Below are 17,199 nucleotides of genomic sequence, written 5' to 3' on the forward strand. Positions count from 1 at the left end.
GACCGAAGACGCAGAGACTGAAGACACAGAGACCGAAGACACAGAGACTGAAGACACAGAGACCGAAGACGCAGAGACCGAAGACACAGAGACTGAAGACACAGAGACCGAAGACGCAGAGACCGAAGACGCAGAGACCGAAGACGCAGAGACTGAAGACGCAGAGACCGAAGACACAGAGACCGAAGACGCAGAGACCGAAGACGCAGAGACCGAAGACACAGAGACCGAAGACGCAGAGACCGAAGACGCAGAGACCGAAGACGCAGAGACCGAAGACACAGAGACCGAAGACACAGAGACTGAAGACACAGAGACTGAAGACGCAGAGACCGAAGACGCAGAGACCGAAGACGCAGAGACCGAAGACGCAGAGACCGAAGACGCAGAGACCGAAGACGCAGAGACCGAAGACGCAGAGACCGAAGACGCAGAGACCGAAGACACAGAGACTGAAGACACAGAGACTGAAGACAAAGAGACCGAAGACAAAGAGACCGAAGACGCAGAGACCGAAGACGCAGAGACCGAAGACGCAGAGACCGAAGACACAGAGACTGAAGACAAAGAGACTGAAGACGCAGAGACCGAAGACGCAGAGACCGAAGACGCAGAGACCGAAGACACAGAGACCGAAGACAAAGAGACCGAAGACGCAGAGACCGAAGACGCAGAGACCGAAGACGCAGAGACCGAAGACGCAGAGACCGAAGACGCAGAGACCGAAGACGCAGAGACCGATGACGCAGAGACCGATGACGCAGAGACCGAAGACGCAGAGACCGAAGACGCAGAGACCGAAGACGCAGAGACCGAAGACGCAGAGACCGAAGACGCAGAGACCGAAGACGCAGAGACCGAAGACGCAGAGACCGAAGACGCAGAGACCGAAGACACAGAGACCGAAGACACAGAGACCGAAGACACAGAGACCGAAGACGCAGAGACCGAAGATCCATTTCATGACATTGATTAGATATTGCTCTGCTTGATTACAATGTTGATGATGTAACTTCCAATATTCAATGACAATTTGATTATTTTAATCAACAAGATATAGACGGTGTATATTAGTAATTTATTATTTAGGAAAAGGTGACAGAGTTTAGAGAGTTTATAGATTTACAAGAATGTGATTACAGAAGAGTAATAGAAGTATTTTAAATGAATATGTTACCGGCAAATAGTGACGAAGATGATTTCATCAAACATTCATTTATGTTTTTTTTTTCTTTTGATTTTTAAATATCATGACCTATTAAATTTTATTCTTAAATCTCAGTTTTCCCTCATGTCTCAGTTTATCAGTAATTGCTACCAAGGCAATTCGAAATGTGACTTGTAATTCACTGAATCTGTTATTTTTAAAGGGATACTTCACCGATTAGCATTAAGCTTTGTCTCAGTAGAAACCCGGTAGTATTTTCGAATGACCGTGCTTCCCTCCCTCATGTCCCCCTGAGACGAGAGATTTCTGTTTTGTGTGTCTGGAAAAAAACCTCAGATGATGCAAAAATCGTCATTTCGCGTCATCGGAGGATTTTTTGGCCAGAGGCGAGAGACTACAGCCAGTAGGAGGAGCTCGTTCCGCATGTCTTCAACCCGCCCATAGGGGGATCTCACCATAAAACGGCATCTTTTCAGTTTTGAGTCGAATAGTAGCCTAGTTGTATCATTTCTTCCAATACTGCCCTCTGTAACCGGTAGGCGTGGCTCGGGAGTGGTCAGCGAAGCAAGTGCATTCTGGGAGTTGTTGTCTTTCATCTATGAGCCAAAATACATTTTCTGGCTTTTCTCAGTCTAGAAGGCACCAACTTCTAAAATAATTTCACATTTCTACTACATAAATGACCCAATTTAAATACACATTAATCTTTCCAGCGGTGAAACCTTTAAGATTATATTTATTGAGCAAAACGGTCTAGTCTGCTCAGAGGGAGTCGAGGGAGTATCTCAGGACTTTTGACCCTCATAGGAAAAAGAAAACTGAAAAGGTGTGTCACTTAATGACTTAAAGCTCATTCAAAGTCTGATATCATTTAGATTTTATATGTGGAAACCTTCAATGCAGTCAATCAGGTCATACAACAAGGTTGCCATTTTTAGCACAGGCCTATAAGAAGTGTTAATGTTCAGACTCAACATATCATTTTAAAATGATTAAACAATATTGATCTTAGGCTATAGATGCCATATTTCCACGATTGAAAAAATGGCTGAGAGACAGACATACAGTCCATTCTATGGGATTTAGAAACTATCCAAAGTCCAACAACAATGAGGTCATGAGGTCTGTGTGATGTTCTCTGCAGTAACTCTGAGCTTCAGTCCAGTTATTGTACTGGGAAACAAACACATAACTTGCGCTAGCATTCATTCTTCCTGTAAAAAAAATATTGTTGTAATTACTTGAAAAGCCCAACAGCAGTTCTCACCATTAGTGGTTGAGACTGGTTGGTTATTTCAGAATGATTAACCTTGGTCTATATATAACATTGTCCTATAATGAAATTGCTCCGTCACCGTCATAGATAAATGGTAATTCACTATACCAGAGTAGCATTAGCCCGATAAGCGAGGATTTAAAGGAAAAGGAAAGAATTTTTATTTTTTTTAATGAGGTTAAGATCTCACAGAAGAGAAGAGTTTTCAGCACTTTTTTGAATGTTGTCAGGGATTCTGCATTCCGGATGCGGGTGGGGAGATCATTCCACCAGCATGGAACTGTGAATGAGAATGTTCTGGAAAGTGATTCTGTGGCTTTCTGTGATGGAACCACGAGTCGTCGCTTGTTGACCGATCGTAGGGTTCTGGTAGGGATGTAGACTCGTAGGAGTGAGTGAAAGTAGGAGGGAAATGAGCCTGTGGTAGATCTGTAAGCAAGCGTCAATGCCTTGAACTTGATGCGAGCAGAGAGAGGTAGCCAGTGCAGAGAGATCAACAGAGGAGTGAAGTGGGCCCTTTTGGGCTCGTTGAAGACAAGACAGGATCATTTGGAGCGTTCTGAATCATTTGTAGAGGTTTAGTTGCACATGATGGAAGTCCAGCCAGAAGAGCATTGCAGTAGTCAAGCCTAGATATGACCAGGGCCTGGACGAGAAGTTGTGTTGCATGCTCAGTTAGGAAAGACCTGATCTTCCTGATGTTGTGCAGTGCAAACCTGCATGATCGAGCTTATGATTAACTGGTTTGTTTGGATCATTTTCAATGGTGGCCAAATCAATGTATTTATCTCTTGGATTCTTTCACAGAGACATAATGACGAGGAACACTGAAGCTGAAAAAAACTATAAAATACATACGTTTAGTTGGGAATTCAAATGCAAAATGAGTAAGTGTAGATCAATAATTTTATTTGATAAATGATTAAAAAAAATAACTAACTGTAAAACCAGAAGCCTGACAAAGTCAAAATCTTTTTTTAGCAACTTCTGTGATGATAAAATATTTAATGGAAATGTTTGGCTTACCTGATAACAGAAGCAGGATAAATTTGTTTACTGTAAGAAACATTATATACTTTAAATGTGCAATACATTTTAAATGATTAATATTTTTTAGTTAGTTCCGTTCCATCTTGTTTTAAACATGCAGTAGTTCATCCGCTGCTCAAAAAGGCAAATTTGGATCCATCTGATCTAAATAACTATAGACCTATTTCAAAACTGTCTTTCTTATCGAAAGTATTGGAGAAAGCTGTTTTAAATCAGTTATCCCCTTACTTAATTGAGAATAATATACTCGATCCGTTTCAGTCTGGGTTTAGATCCAAGCATAGCACTGAATCAGCCTTGTTGAGAGTGGTAAACGACCTGTTGTTGTTATTTGTGGATTCTGGAAACTGTGCAGTTCTGGTATTGTTGGATTTAAGTGCAGCTTTTGATACAGTGGATCACTGCATTCTTTTAAACAGGTTAAAAACTGAGGCTGGTATCTGTGATTCAGCTGTAGAGTGGTTTGGATCCTATTTCTCAGAGAGGAGTTTCTCTGTGGAGATAGGTCAGTCTCATTCATCACCTGTTCCTGTCACGGATGGAGTACCGCAAGGCTCCATTTTGGGACCGATTTTCTTTTCTTTATATATGCTCCCCCTTCGTTACATCTTTGAATCTCATCAGGTTCCTCATCATTTATGCGGATGATACCCAGTTGTACATGTCAGTAAAGCCTGGTTCTAAATCTTTATCTGATCTATTAGCCTGTGTAAATGACATTAAAAGTTGGATGGGCGAAAATTTTCTTCGGTTGAATGAAAAGAAGACTGAGGTTATTCTTCCCCCCCCCATTTGGTAGATGGCCTGACCGCTGAAAGCGAATATTCGCACTCATGTAAAAAACCTGGGTGTTGTTGTCGACTCAGAGTTAAAATTTGACAAGCAAATAAACTCTGTTGTCAGAGGCAGTTTCTTCCAGCTTAGAGGCTTACGGAAATTGAAATCTATTTTATCTTTTGGCGACCTAGAGACAGTAATTCATGCTTTCATCTCAACAAGGCTGGATTATTGTAACGCCTTGTATGCTGGTATCAACCCGTTTTCGTTAATGCGTTTGCAACTGGTACAGAATGCTGCAGCCCGCTTCTTAATGGGGAAGGGAAAGTTTGAGCATATCACCCCTATTCTATTGCATTTACATTGGCTACCGGTCAAATACAGAATTGAGTACAAGGTTTTGACTTTTGTATTTAAAGTCTTGCATGGTCTTGCTCCAGTTTATATTTCAGACCTTTTGTCCGTACTCTCCTCGAAGATCTCTTAGATCATCATCTGAGAGATTATTAACTATCCCGCACTCTCGCTTGAAATCTAAAGGTGACAGAGCGTTCTCCGTTCTTGGTCCTAGATTGTGGAATTCGTTACCTCAATCTGTCAGGTTGTCTTCTTCTTTATGTATTCAAGTCAGCACTGAAAACGCATCTTTTCTCTAATTGTGGATATGTAGCTTTAGTGAGTAAAATTTTTTACTATGTAATTTGTACGACTTGTGTTTTTATTGTGTTTTTATTGTGTTTCTGTGAAGCACCTTGGTCAGCAGAAATGCTGTTTTATATATAAATAAAAGTGACCTTGACCTAGTTAGTTATTTGCATGATTTATTACTGTAAAGTTTAAAATGCCAGAATGAATGTCCATTTTCAGCAGTTGTTCAACAGTTTACCTTTGGATGTCTGCTCTTGTCTTTTCTCTTGATTTGCTGTTTTGCTGGTAGTTTATTGTCTTCATATTTATAGTGATTTACAGAATGGGTGTGATCATGTCTGTAACACCCATGACATTATAAAACCTGTCTGATCACAAGTTGCCATATCAGATGTGCATACATGCTGTACTTACAGACTGAAGAAAAAAATATAATTATTTGCCATATGCATAAAAATAGCAAAGGTTACATGTTGTACTTCTTTATGATTCGTTCAGTGCCCATTATTACTTTATCTTTATTACTAAGCAGATCAACACATCTCAAACAAAAGAGAAACTGATTCTAGCTGGTATATTTCCCTTGTTCATAACCATCTGCACTCCCCAGATGAGGTCAATAAATCTTTAATGTTCATCTTTGTATATCAGAAACATTCCCTGTTGGTACAGGTATCACACATTTTGTTTGTCAGTGTAAACAATAATTGTGTAAACAAACAATATATATTTAAAACAAAATCTTTGGCAACTAACATGCTAACATTTATTGAAAATGTTTGACTTACATTATCTGACTGTAAACATAAGCAGTTGAAGCATATCTACTGTGTGAAGAAACATTATGTACTTTTAAAGTGTGTAATAATAATATACATTATATATCACTAGTATTTACTATAGTTTTTCAAAATTGTTTAAACATAATTTCTGAAACTATGGCTACATTTCTTTAAAACAGAAACCCACAAAACATGCACATAACACGAAAAACACCACACATCTCTAACAAAAGCAAAAATACTATAGAAGAATTGTTTTTTGTTTGTTTTTTCATAGGGACTTTAATTAATATTTTGTTGCGCCTCCTTGTGAATACTTGTCATTAATCCAGCTAGATTATATATATATATATATATATATATATATATATTTTTTTTTTTTTTTAACCAATGAGTGTAATCATTTTTATACTATATAACGTTATTGTTATTGTTTACAATAAGATAATTATTATTTCGAACTATCGCACCTAACCAATTAGTGACACGTTATGGGCCACCATGCACGCCCATTTTAGTTTGACGCCTATTCTTCCCGTTTATTCTATTTCTAAAGCGACCCTCCTCTTCTGCATCACATCACGTGACAATTTTATCTTCCGGTTCATGCTGCGGTTCCGTAACGTGTCGTCACTGGGCATGTGCCGCTGTTGGTCGGGGCATCATGGCGGTGCCGTGGAGCCTGTGCTGGAGGAGCAGTGCTGGAGCTGCTGTAGTTCTGGACTGGTGTTGTGGGATCAGCAGAAGAGCTTTCACACACACGGCTTCTTCCGCGTCTTCCTCCGCTGTGACACAGGTAACGCGATCACACTGATGATGATGATGAAGGTCACCGGTGTGAGCCGATGAATGACAGATCACTGCCTAACATGATCAGGTTTGAGATGAGGATGAGTGCGAATGTCTGGCGCTGTAATAGTGTAAGATGTCTTAGATCAGATGATTGCAGTCGTGTGTGTACAGAACTCCTGCCTGAACTCTGTGTTAAAGGTCATGAACTCCTGCATTAGAGACTCACTGATCAGTGTTGCATGCCATTCAATGTCACTGCTACACAAGATTGTTGCACAGGAAGTCTTGTGTTGTGCTTGTGTAAGTTGTGTTGGTAAATGTTAAGACACACTATATCCTGAGCACAGTTTGTACTGTTGTTTTGATAAGTGTTGCACAACTTTCAGCTTTATATGATATGGTATTTATGTTTTTCAGGTTTTATTCCGGCAGGGCCCTTTACATAATTCTGTACATAATTTTAACAAACCAATGATCCTTGCAAGGTATGTCAATGTCATTGATAATAAATGTGCACTACTAGTTTGTACATATGTGTATAGGTACACTGGGGCTAGTTGTCACAGTGAAGGTGTAACATGGACTATAACAAAAAAAACTATTAGGGTCAAAGTCTAGTTGCATAATGTTATGAGTATTACTTATGACAGTTTCAGTTAGCCAAAACAGTTTTGTGTGTATTCTTTTTATTTTTTATTTATTTTTTATGAATTATTGAAACAAAACTATTTAGCTGCTGTTCAGAAGTTTGAGGTTAGCAGGATATATATTTTTCTCTTTAAAGAAATAAATAGTTTTAGTTACAGTAAAGACATTTAAAATGTTACAAAAGATTTGTTTCAAGCAAATCAGCTTATTAATTATTTTCTGAAGGATCATGTGACACACAAGACTGGAGTAATTAAATGGATTACATTCTACTTAAATATATTCATTTATTATAAATATATTTACATTTAAAATATATTCAAGTAGAAAAAGGTTATTGTTATATACACTTCATATAACATAAAATATACATAAAATAACTTCATATTATTATATAAATGATCTATCTATCTATCTATCTATCTATAGGTATAAACATTACATATAAATTATGTGCTGGGCAACAATTAATCGCATCCAAGAAAAAAGTTTGTGTTTACATAGTATATGTGTGTGTACTACTGTGTGTAATTATTTTGTATATATAAATACACACATATGCATGTATATATTTAAGAAATATTTGCATGGATATACTGTATTTATACTTATACAATATTTTTTTATATAAATAAAGAATTTTTCCTAAATATATACATGCATGTGTGTGTGTATTTATATATACAAAACAATTATACACAGTACACACATATATACTATGTAAACACAAACTTTTATTTTGGATGCGATTATTCGCGATTTAATCACTAATAATCACGATTTAATCACCAGCACTAATAAAAATATATTTAAATGGGTGATTTGGTAAAATGTATTTATACTACCCCTTTCAAAGTTGCCAAGCCATTAAACAGACTATATTTTAAGTACGTAGCCTACATAATTTAAATACATTACATATGCATAATATGTCATTTCAAGTACATTGCATCATTTTAATTGTACATTTTAAATACATTAAACTATTGACTTTCAAAAATAAACCAAACCTAAGTGTCAATTTGTCAACTAGCCTTGCTCTCCCTTATTTAAAGATTCATTCATACATGCACATTGCTTTTTTTTGTCAATAACTAGAAGCATATGTTTTTTTAATTGTGTTTATTGAATCTGTTTTCCCATGTTTGTGTGTCAGGCACAGGTATAGATGTCTGTACTCAACACCGCGGGTCTGTTGCAGTATACACAGCGATGCAAAGTTAAAAGATCCTTTCTCACTCGCACAAAAGGACTTGCAAGATTTATATGAAGACATAAAAAAGGTACAGCAAGGAAACTGCACAGTACTACATAGCTTTTACCACTAAACATTGTTTTTCTTGTCCACTGTTGTTTTATGAAGTATTATATTTAGTAATTAGTAATGCCCAAACATGTTTTATGCTGTTCTATGTCTGTTCAGCAGCTGCTGGTGTCTAAAGCCGAGCTCAAAGCACTCTGTGATTATTACTTTGATGGAAAGGGAAAAGCCTTCCGACCAATGATTGTGATCTTGATGGCTCGAGCTTGTAACGTCCACAGCAATAAAGAGGGGTGAGAACACACTTCAGTGCTGTGTGTGTGTGTGTGTGTGTGTGTGTGTGTGATGCATCAGTCAGTGTTAATAAGGCACATCTGATGTCCTCAGGGTCTTGTTGCCGGCGCAGCGCTCTATCGCTATGATCTCTGAGATGATCCACACTGCCAGCCTGGTGCACGATGACGTCATCGATGACTCGGACACAAGGCGTGGGAAAAACACCATTAATAAATTGTGGGGAGAGAAAAAAGTGAGTAACTCGCCTGATTATAAAACAGATCGGTGGTTTTCTGCTGTTTATCACACATTTTGGTACTTTGTTGATGTCTAATTTGAAATCTGAAGGAAAATCAGTTGGGAACTATGGAAGCTTGTTTCCGCCAGGCAATAATAATAATAAAAAATAATAAAAAATTCTTCAAAAAGTTTCTTCAAAATGTAAAGTTTAACCCCTGTTTTCACAAACAGTTTAAGACTAGTCCCAGACTAAAATGCTTGTTTGAGCTGTTTTAACTGAAAGCAACTTGCACCAGGGCTGGACTGGGACAGAAAATCGGCCCTGGCATTTTGGCCCAGACTGGCCCACTACATATAATCATAAACACCACCCATCTTTGCACGCCCTTGAATATGTTTTTGTTCAACTCCTATTCATTAAAACCACTAATGCCATGTAATGAGTGAGTATAAACGAGTGAGAGTTAACAGATGAAATAAGTACAAAATTGTAATTTATTAATACAATTGAACTATACTCCACAGTGATGCATCCAAAAAACAAGCTATAAGCTGCATTGGCATAGCAATACCAGTGTTTCTCACAGGATTTTTGGTAAAACTGTGGTGGGTGGACCTCAGTCCTTCTAGGGGGGTTTGGGGGCAGGCTCCCCGTGAGAAAATTTTGTGCATTTTAATGTTATATTCATCAATCTGGTGCAGTTTGAGGGTTCGCAATTAAAAGCTCCAACCCATATTCAGTGTGCAAATTAAACAAAGAAATAAATCAAACTTCTTTTAGTAACAGTGTCTGTCTATTTTACACTACTACATAATAATAATTATAATATTAATCTCATGACAGTAGCCTAATAGCCATATATTGTAAAACAAATGCACTGAAAAATAAAGGAAACTTTCATAATTAGTTTTGTACTAATTTCTAAACTTGAAAGAGATAAGCACATGATCTTTTATTTTGACGGAAACTGCATCAAGCTTTTATTTTGGCGGAAAACATGGATAAAAACGCGTCTCTTTAAACTTCTAGTAAATTTCTGTAATCGTCAACTATGCAGATGTGGAAATAAAGCGTAACTGGGTAATGGGTTCCTACACTCATAGCCAAAGTGTTTTGAACGTAGTTCTGCTTACCGCAGACTCTACCCTTTCTCATCTCTCTCCTGATCCTCCTCACTATCCTCCTCATCAGCCACGGGAGCTGATGAAGGTCCTGCTGCTGGAGAAAACATATATTTTGACACATTTTACAGCGTCTGCTTGAAGTATCTATTTTTCACGCTATTTCTCTGCACATTCTTTGCGTTTCTTCTCCATGTCTCAGACTATTTTGACAGATACACGCACGCTCACTCAAAGCCCAAAGGGGGAGGTGTTTAAAGATGTGATTGGGCCAGCCCAGTGTCAATCAAGAAAACCAATGGGCCGCTGATCTACGCGTTTCATGGGCCGGTCTGTCAGTGGAAAAAAAAAACTAACGCTTACTTTTTTTTGACCAATGCATTACACCGGCACTAACCCAGCGCCGTCAATTAAACAAAACAAAACGAATGTGCCGCCGATGTATGAGTTTTATGGGCCGTAAAAAAAAAATTTTTGATGTATCGGCCCAAAAAGCACGTCGGCCCACCGGGCATTTGCCCGGTATGTCAGATTACCAGTCCAGCCCTGACTTGCACTGACATATTTTATAAAATGTCAGTTCCATTATTTTGTCTCAAGATGCACACCAGTAATGTTTTTTTCTAAGGCACGTTTATGAAAGCTACTTAAATGTCTTAATTGAACTAAGGCCTAATCCTGGTTTAATCTAAGCACTGTCTGTGAAACCAGGCCTATATCTTGCTATTCAGACTTTATATAACTCGCAATTGTGAGTTAATCTTACAATTCTGAGAGAAACAGTCGCAATTCTGTGATAGGCAGATCGGTGGTTTTCAACTGTTGGTCACACGCTTTGGTTCTGTGTTGATGTCTAATTTGAAATCTGAAGGAAAATCAGTTGAGAATATGCAAGCTTGTTTCCGCCAGGCAATAAAAATAAACTAAACGTAATTGCGACAATTTCCTTCTTGCAATTGTGAGTTTATATCTCACAATTCTGACTTTTTTCCTCAAAATTGCAAGTTTATATCTCGCAATTCAGACTTTATAACTCGCAGTTGCGAGTTTCTCACAATTCTTAGAAATGCAGTCGCTATTCTGACAGGCATTCTGACTTTATTTTTTGCAATTGCAAGTTTAAATCTCTACATTTCTAGAAAAGCCAGCATTGCGAGATATGAACACACAATTCTGACTTTTTTCTTGCAATTGTGTTTATATCTCACAATTGGTTTTTCCCCCTCATAATTGTGAAATATAAACTCGCAGTTGAGAGAGAAGTCAAAAAAGTTGTACTTGCCTTTCTTGGCAGAAACAAGCTTCTATAGAGTATTGAATTATGTTGTTGTTAAATATAAATATATTTGTATCTGTAATTGTTAGGCTATCCTGGCTGGAGATTTCATTCTGTCTGCAGCCTCCATGGCATTAGCACGTATTGGGAACAATACAGTGGTTTCTGTGCTGTCACAAGTTATAGAAGACCTTGTACGAGGTGAGTCTCTAGAGATTTATGCACGAGATGTGTTTTATACCTGTTATTTATGTTTTTCATTGATGAATTCCAGGTGAATTCATGCAGCTAGGGTCTAAAGAGAATGAAAACGAGAGATTCAAGCACTACCTCGAGAAAACCTTCAAGAAGACTGCAAGTCTCATTGCAAACAGTTGTAAGGCAGTATGTACGTTCCGTTTTGACAAAAATAAGATGAAGTTCAGAGCTGAAAGAGAAGTTGAACACCAGCAATATTTCTTTTGAATTTTAGGTGTCAATTTTGGTGAATTCTGACCCTGAGGTGCATGAGATAGCCTATCAATATGGACGAAATGTTGGCATTGCATTCCAGGTAATTTTTTCATTTACATGTGAAATGCTATTTTCACTTGGTTTAAATAGCATCTAGTCTATCACTGTTCACACTTGCTATAATAGCATTTAATTTTCTAAAGCATTTCATCTACACAGTGTAAATAGAATCTGTGGTTGTTTGCATGTTAGTCTTAATGCAGTGGTCTGTGATCTCCAAGTTAACAATGGTTCTTTTGTTGCAGTTACAAATGCAGAAAGTAATTGTAGTTAATTATGAATTATAACAGGAACTTCAGCAGTAGAAGCTTCTTCGGGTTAGTGATGCACCAGAAACTGAAAATTCACAATGCACTTGGCAAAATTGAAATTGTCATTTAGCCGAAAACCGAAGATTTAATTTAATTTAAAATTAATCATATTTGTTTATTAATAAACGCTCAAATAAAACTGAGTTGTACAAACATTTAAATTGTAAATAAGGCCGTTTTTATATCAAATTTGAAATTGTTTCTACTCAAATTTGCTGGTGAAATATAAACATTTAAATGATTGTATTTTTTTCATGACTGATTTATTTAAACCAGTGGTTCTCAACCTCTCCTGCAGGGACCCCCTGACAGGCCATGTTTCTGTTTTAACCCTGAAATGGCACACCTGATTCACTTAATTAAAGGCTTAATGAGTAGTTGACCAATTGATTAATTGACTAATTCCTACTCTTCCTACTCTAATAACTACTCATTAAGTGAATCAGGTGTGCCATTTCAGGGTTAAAACAGAAACATGGCCTGTCAGGGGGTCCCTGCAGGAGAGGTTGAGAACCACTGATTTAAACATATATTAAAAGAATGAAGACAACAGGTTAAGTAAAAATATATTTAATATGTAATGCAGTGCATGCATTTAGAAAAATGCTGCTCTCTAGAGTTCTTTTTTTAGCTAACTCTTGAGCTATTGCCGAAATGACATTTATTGTTTGAATTTCGTGATAAAATTGACAGAATTTGAAAATCGAGAAACTGAAAATTGCTGTTCGGCTAAAAACCGTTTGGTTCTTCCAGTTAAAGCTGCAGTGTGTCATTTCTGTCACTAGCAACACTAGAAGTAAAGGTGAATAAGTCTCAAACACTTCACCCTGTCATCGCTCGCTCAGACAGCTGGTCAGATAGATTTCAGTTCTGTTAATAGTACAAAAATTTTACGCTGCAACTTTAAGCAGTAAAAATATGGGCCAAACATTTAGGTAGTGGCTGCATATTTTAATAAATCTGTGCTGTTATTGCTGAATTCTTTCATTACAAATGATTCATTACAAGTCACATTGGTTTTATCTTGAATTATTATTATGTTTAAAGTAAAGTAAAATACAACTTGTCTTTTTCAGCTTGTGGATGACATTCTGGACTTCACGTCCTGTGCAAACCGCCTGGGGAAGCCGTCAGCCGCCGATCTCAAACTGGGTCTGGCCACCGGGCCCGTTCTGTTTGCTTGCCAACAGGTACGACAGCTGAACAGCCTCACAATATGACGTCACGTCCCTGAAGTACAGAAAGGGGAATCAGGTCTAATGGCTGACTTGGTTTATTACAGCCATAAACTGAATTGTAAAACAGTTTGGATTTTCTAAAGACCTTTCATTCTTCTTTCTCTGTTTAGTTTCCTGAGCTGCATGCAATGATAATGAGGCGCTTCAGCTCTGATGGAGATGTGGATCGAGCCTGGCAATATGTCCTGAAGGTGAGGAGGATTTGTGTTGTATACATGTGAATCTCATGAAAACATGTCCAGGGACTGGTTTCATAAAAGTCTGTTACATAAAACGTAGATTTGTCTAATTTGATACCAATTAAAAGTAAGACTCTATTACCCCTAACTAACTGCTAGTTGGTCATACTAGTTCTTAAAGGTGAACTAAGTAACTTTTTTACCTTAACCGAACAGCTTCGGAGTCATTGGAATAGTTAAATGACATTTTTCGGGTTGAATGGTGGTCATCTCGCACCCCCCGAGCGCCTGTGAGCGGAAAAACCACACTTGTAACTTTGGGCCGTCGGGCCGCCGGCCTCAGCGTCAGGGAGTATCGCGTGATATCAGGTCTCGCGATGTAACGAATTGCTTTACGGCGCTGCACACATACATTTATTTGCTAGCCTTCTGTGTATCATACATACCTCAGTGGACATGGCTCCGTGCGTTCGCCGGCTTCTTTGAAAACAAATGCACATGACCAGCTGGAGAAGATGGGAGGGGGGAGAGTCGCCAACGAGTTTTGACGACAGTGTTGTCAAATATCTATTCTGAAGCTGTAGGGGGAGCTCTATAGAGAAACCTGCGAGAAAACAGCGAAGAAATCGGCAAAGCTGCATAGTGCTGCTTTAAGACACAACCTGCGTCCCAATGTGCATACTATCCACCCTATCTGCCCTAAATAGTATTGACAATTACTAATGTCACATACTATTTAGGGTGGATAGTATACACATTGGGACGCAGGTACAGTCTTAACTTAATGGCTATGTTTATGCAACTGGCCCCGGGTCACATTTCTATGGAAGCTTGTTTCCGCCATGGAATAAAATTCGTAAATGTATAAAAAGGCGGAAACAAGCTTCCATACATTTCACCCAAATATCACAAGAAAAAAAAGGCAGTAAATCAAACCTGTAAGAATTGTATGAAATTTTTATAATGTGACATTTTGTATGACAGTTTCACCCCAAAAGTCTCATTAACGCTAACAGATGTTTTACTTTTTTTTTTATTCTTCTTGAGCTCATTACTGTAATAATGTCATTTTTACCATATTCAGAATCAGGGATGCAAACTTGTCACCAAACAGGTCATTTGTGTGATTTGTGTAGATCCGATGGGTTTTTAAAATTGCTTTCAAACAGTCCTGTGTGTATTTGTGTGTGCTCTGGTTTCTGATTGCAAAGGTTTCTACAACGTGTTTTTGCAGTGTTGAATATTGTAGCCAATCACAAGCAGGTCTGTTGAAAGCAATGGCCAATAAGAGGTGTTTACTGTATGTTAGTCAGAATCTGCTCAATATCCCCCAAAACACTGTTTAACTTAAGTTCTACACTCATGCAAATCATCTCATTATAACAATTCAGTCAAACATACAAAGTCAGCGCTCTAGTCTAACGTTACAACTGTAAAGTTAAATAGCCTAAATATAAAGTTATGAAATTTCACTTAGCCCTCAGCCAAAACGATTGTCCAGATAACAAATGATAGATTCACGAGACCAAAGATCGCTTGTTAGATACACACAAGACGAATTATATCTCATGTTTAACCACTACAGAGACGCCAGAGTCGGCGGAAGGACTAGCCGAGGAAAGGCTGTTCCAGGCGGGGTACATGTACCCTACCTGGAACAGCTATAGCTATAGCCTACTTCATACCTACAAATGCAATTTGTTATAAAAGTCAGTTTATAAAGGCAAAAGCAAAACAAGAAGTGGAAATGAGCAAATGAGTGGTAATCTGCTGCCATCTACTGAAAAAATAATTTTATGTTATTGTCATTTGAAAAGTGTCTAATAATTAGACTTCCCCTAATCCTCCACTATTTTAAAAATATTTTATTGTGGGGAAGGAGGGTGGTTATAATAATATTATTGTAAAAATATGTTTTTATTTAAATTATGAAGATGGTGGAACAAATATTACACAAATATGCATAACTGTAAATATTTACATATCATTTTACTACTACATATAGTATAGTACTATAATATTTTAGTAATATATATTTTTTTGCATTACATAAATGAGAATGGGATTATTTATTATTATTATGATATTGAGTTGGAAAGTTTTGGTGTGGAAATGTTCTATGGGGAAAGTTGATGACTTTATCTTCCTAAAAATAGGCTTAATTTTCTTAAAGCAAAATACAATATCAGTTTGATTTTGTGGTGAAATATATGGAGAAAGTAAAACATTTTAAAATATGAATGAAACCTTTTTAAATGTCCATTTTTTTATTTAGAAATACTTTTTGATTTATTTGTTTCTTACACTATTTTAAAACATGAATAAAAAAAAAAAGAAGAGATTTATTTTCCAGATTTGTTTGAATTAATAAATGTATAACTTATCCCGTCATTTTATATTTAAGTGTTACTCCTAGTTGAAAAATCGGAACCAGTCAAGTTTCTGGGGATTCATCCAGAAGAGTTCCAGAAGCACTGCAGAAGTTTCTATAGTTGGTAAACGTCCTCCCTCACTCATCAGCTTGTGTTCTGTGTTCTGGTCCTCAGAGTGACGGTGTGGAACAGACCAACTACCTCGCTCAACACTACTGTCAAGAGGCCATCCGTCAGATCAGCCGCCTGAGGCCGTCGACCGAACGAGACGCTCTCATCCGACTGACCGAGCTGATGCTGCGCAGAGACAAGTGAAGCTGCACACAGACTCACACTCCGGCAGCTCCACCTCTGCAGGGTTTACCGTACTGTAATCGCAGAGCCCTGACCTCCGCTGACCTCTGTGAGAGGGGTCTCACTGGTACAGGAGGACTCACTCTGCGAGATCATTGTAATTCCAGGTGTAGCACAGATGTGCTACTGTCACATGTGTGTGTATCCATTACAGACGCTCACTTAAACATCCGTCCACACTACGAAAGGCCAAACGTCTTTGATTCCACTGTAAGTGCTCAATAACAACCAAGGCCTTAAAGTTCACTGGCTATTTACTTAAATTAAAGAAGGTATTTTTTAAAGTAAACAGCCTGTTTGACTCCTTTTTTTCTGATGAAAAAGAACATTCCATACATTTTTTTCTCTTACACTCACCAAGACAGCATTTATTTGATCAATCAAAATTTTAAATAACTTATATTTTAATCCTCCTTTTATATTCCTGTGAACAAAGCTGCATTTTCAGCATCATTACTTCAGTGTCACATGATCCTTCAGAAATCATTCTAATATGATCAAGAAACATTTTTGATTATCAGTGTTGAAAACAGTATTTTATAACAATGTAAAAGTCTTGCTGTCACTTTTGATCAATTTAATGCATCCTTGCTTGGATAAAAGTATACATTTCTAAACAAAAAACGTTGACACCAAACTTTGGTTTGGCATGGAAAATTTTTTATAAAAGGTAATATGACTTTTTTTATAGAAACTCGGCATCGCGAGGAAAAAGTCAGAATTGCGAGCTATAAGCTCAGTTCAGAGAAGAAAAAAAATTAAGATAAGGAAACTCGCAATACTTACTTTTTCCTAGCAATTCTGAGTCTCAATTGAAAAAGTCAATATTACCTTTATTTTTTTAATTCCATTGAGGAAACAAGTGTCCATATTGAACTGTATTGTATCATTTTAGTATTTCCACAAAAAAAGTTTT

At 37.6% G+C, this 17,199-nt stretch overlaps 1 protein-coding gene across 2 annotated transcripts; it reads left to right on the forward strand.

Annotated features, from left to right (window-relative positions):
* The first annotated feature begins 6,306 nt into the window (after window positions 1-6,306).
* On the forward strand, window positions 6,307-16,572 carry pdss1 (prenyl (decaprenyl) diphosphate synthase, subunit 1). 2 transcript variants are annotated; one of them, XM_082184374.1, is made up of 11 exons: window positions 6,307-6,497; window positions 6,911-6,978; window positions 8,298-8,424; window positions 8,565-8,695; window positions 8,790-8,931; window positions 11,406-11,517; window positions 11,591-11,700; window positions 11,789-11,869; window positions 13,217-13,330; window positions 13,489-13,569; window positions 16,104-16,572. In XM_082184374.1, exons 1-11 carry the CDS (start codon window positions 6,366-6,368, stop codon window positions 16,242-16,244), a joined length of 1,239 nt encoding a protein of 412 aa, XP_082040500.1. In that variant the 5' UTR covers window positions 6,307-6,365; the 3' UTR covers window positions 16,245-16,572. The 2 variants fall into 2 exon arrangements, with proteins under 2 accessions (XP_082040500.1, XP_082040501.1); XM_082184375.1 differs by having other exon boundaries at window positions 8,568-8,695.
* Window positions 16,573-17,199: the final 627 nt, after the last annotated feature.

This window comes from Leuciscus leuciscus (genome assembly GCF_965113295.1).
Source record: "Leuciscus leuciscus genome assembly, chromosome: 11".
Classification (NCBI taxonomy): domain Eukaryota; kingdom Metazoa; phylum Chordata; class Actinopteri; order Cypriniformes; family Leuciscidae; genus Leuciscus; species Leuciscus leuciscus.

Coding starts and splice junctions, on each gene's coding strand:
- pdss1 (XM_082184374.1), top strand. CDS start 6,366: ATGGCGGTGCCGTGGAGCCTGTGCTGGAGGAGCAGTGCTGGAGCTGCT. Junction 6,979..8,297: donor AAACCAATGATCCTTGCAAG/GTATGTCAATGT, acceptor TTTGTGTGTCAG/GCACAGGTATAGATGTCTGT. Junction 8,696..8,789: donor GTCCACAGCAATAAAGAGGG/GTGAGAACACAC, acceptor TGATGTCCTCAG/GGTCTTGTTGCCGGCGCAGC.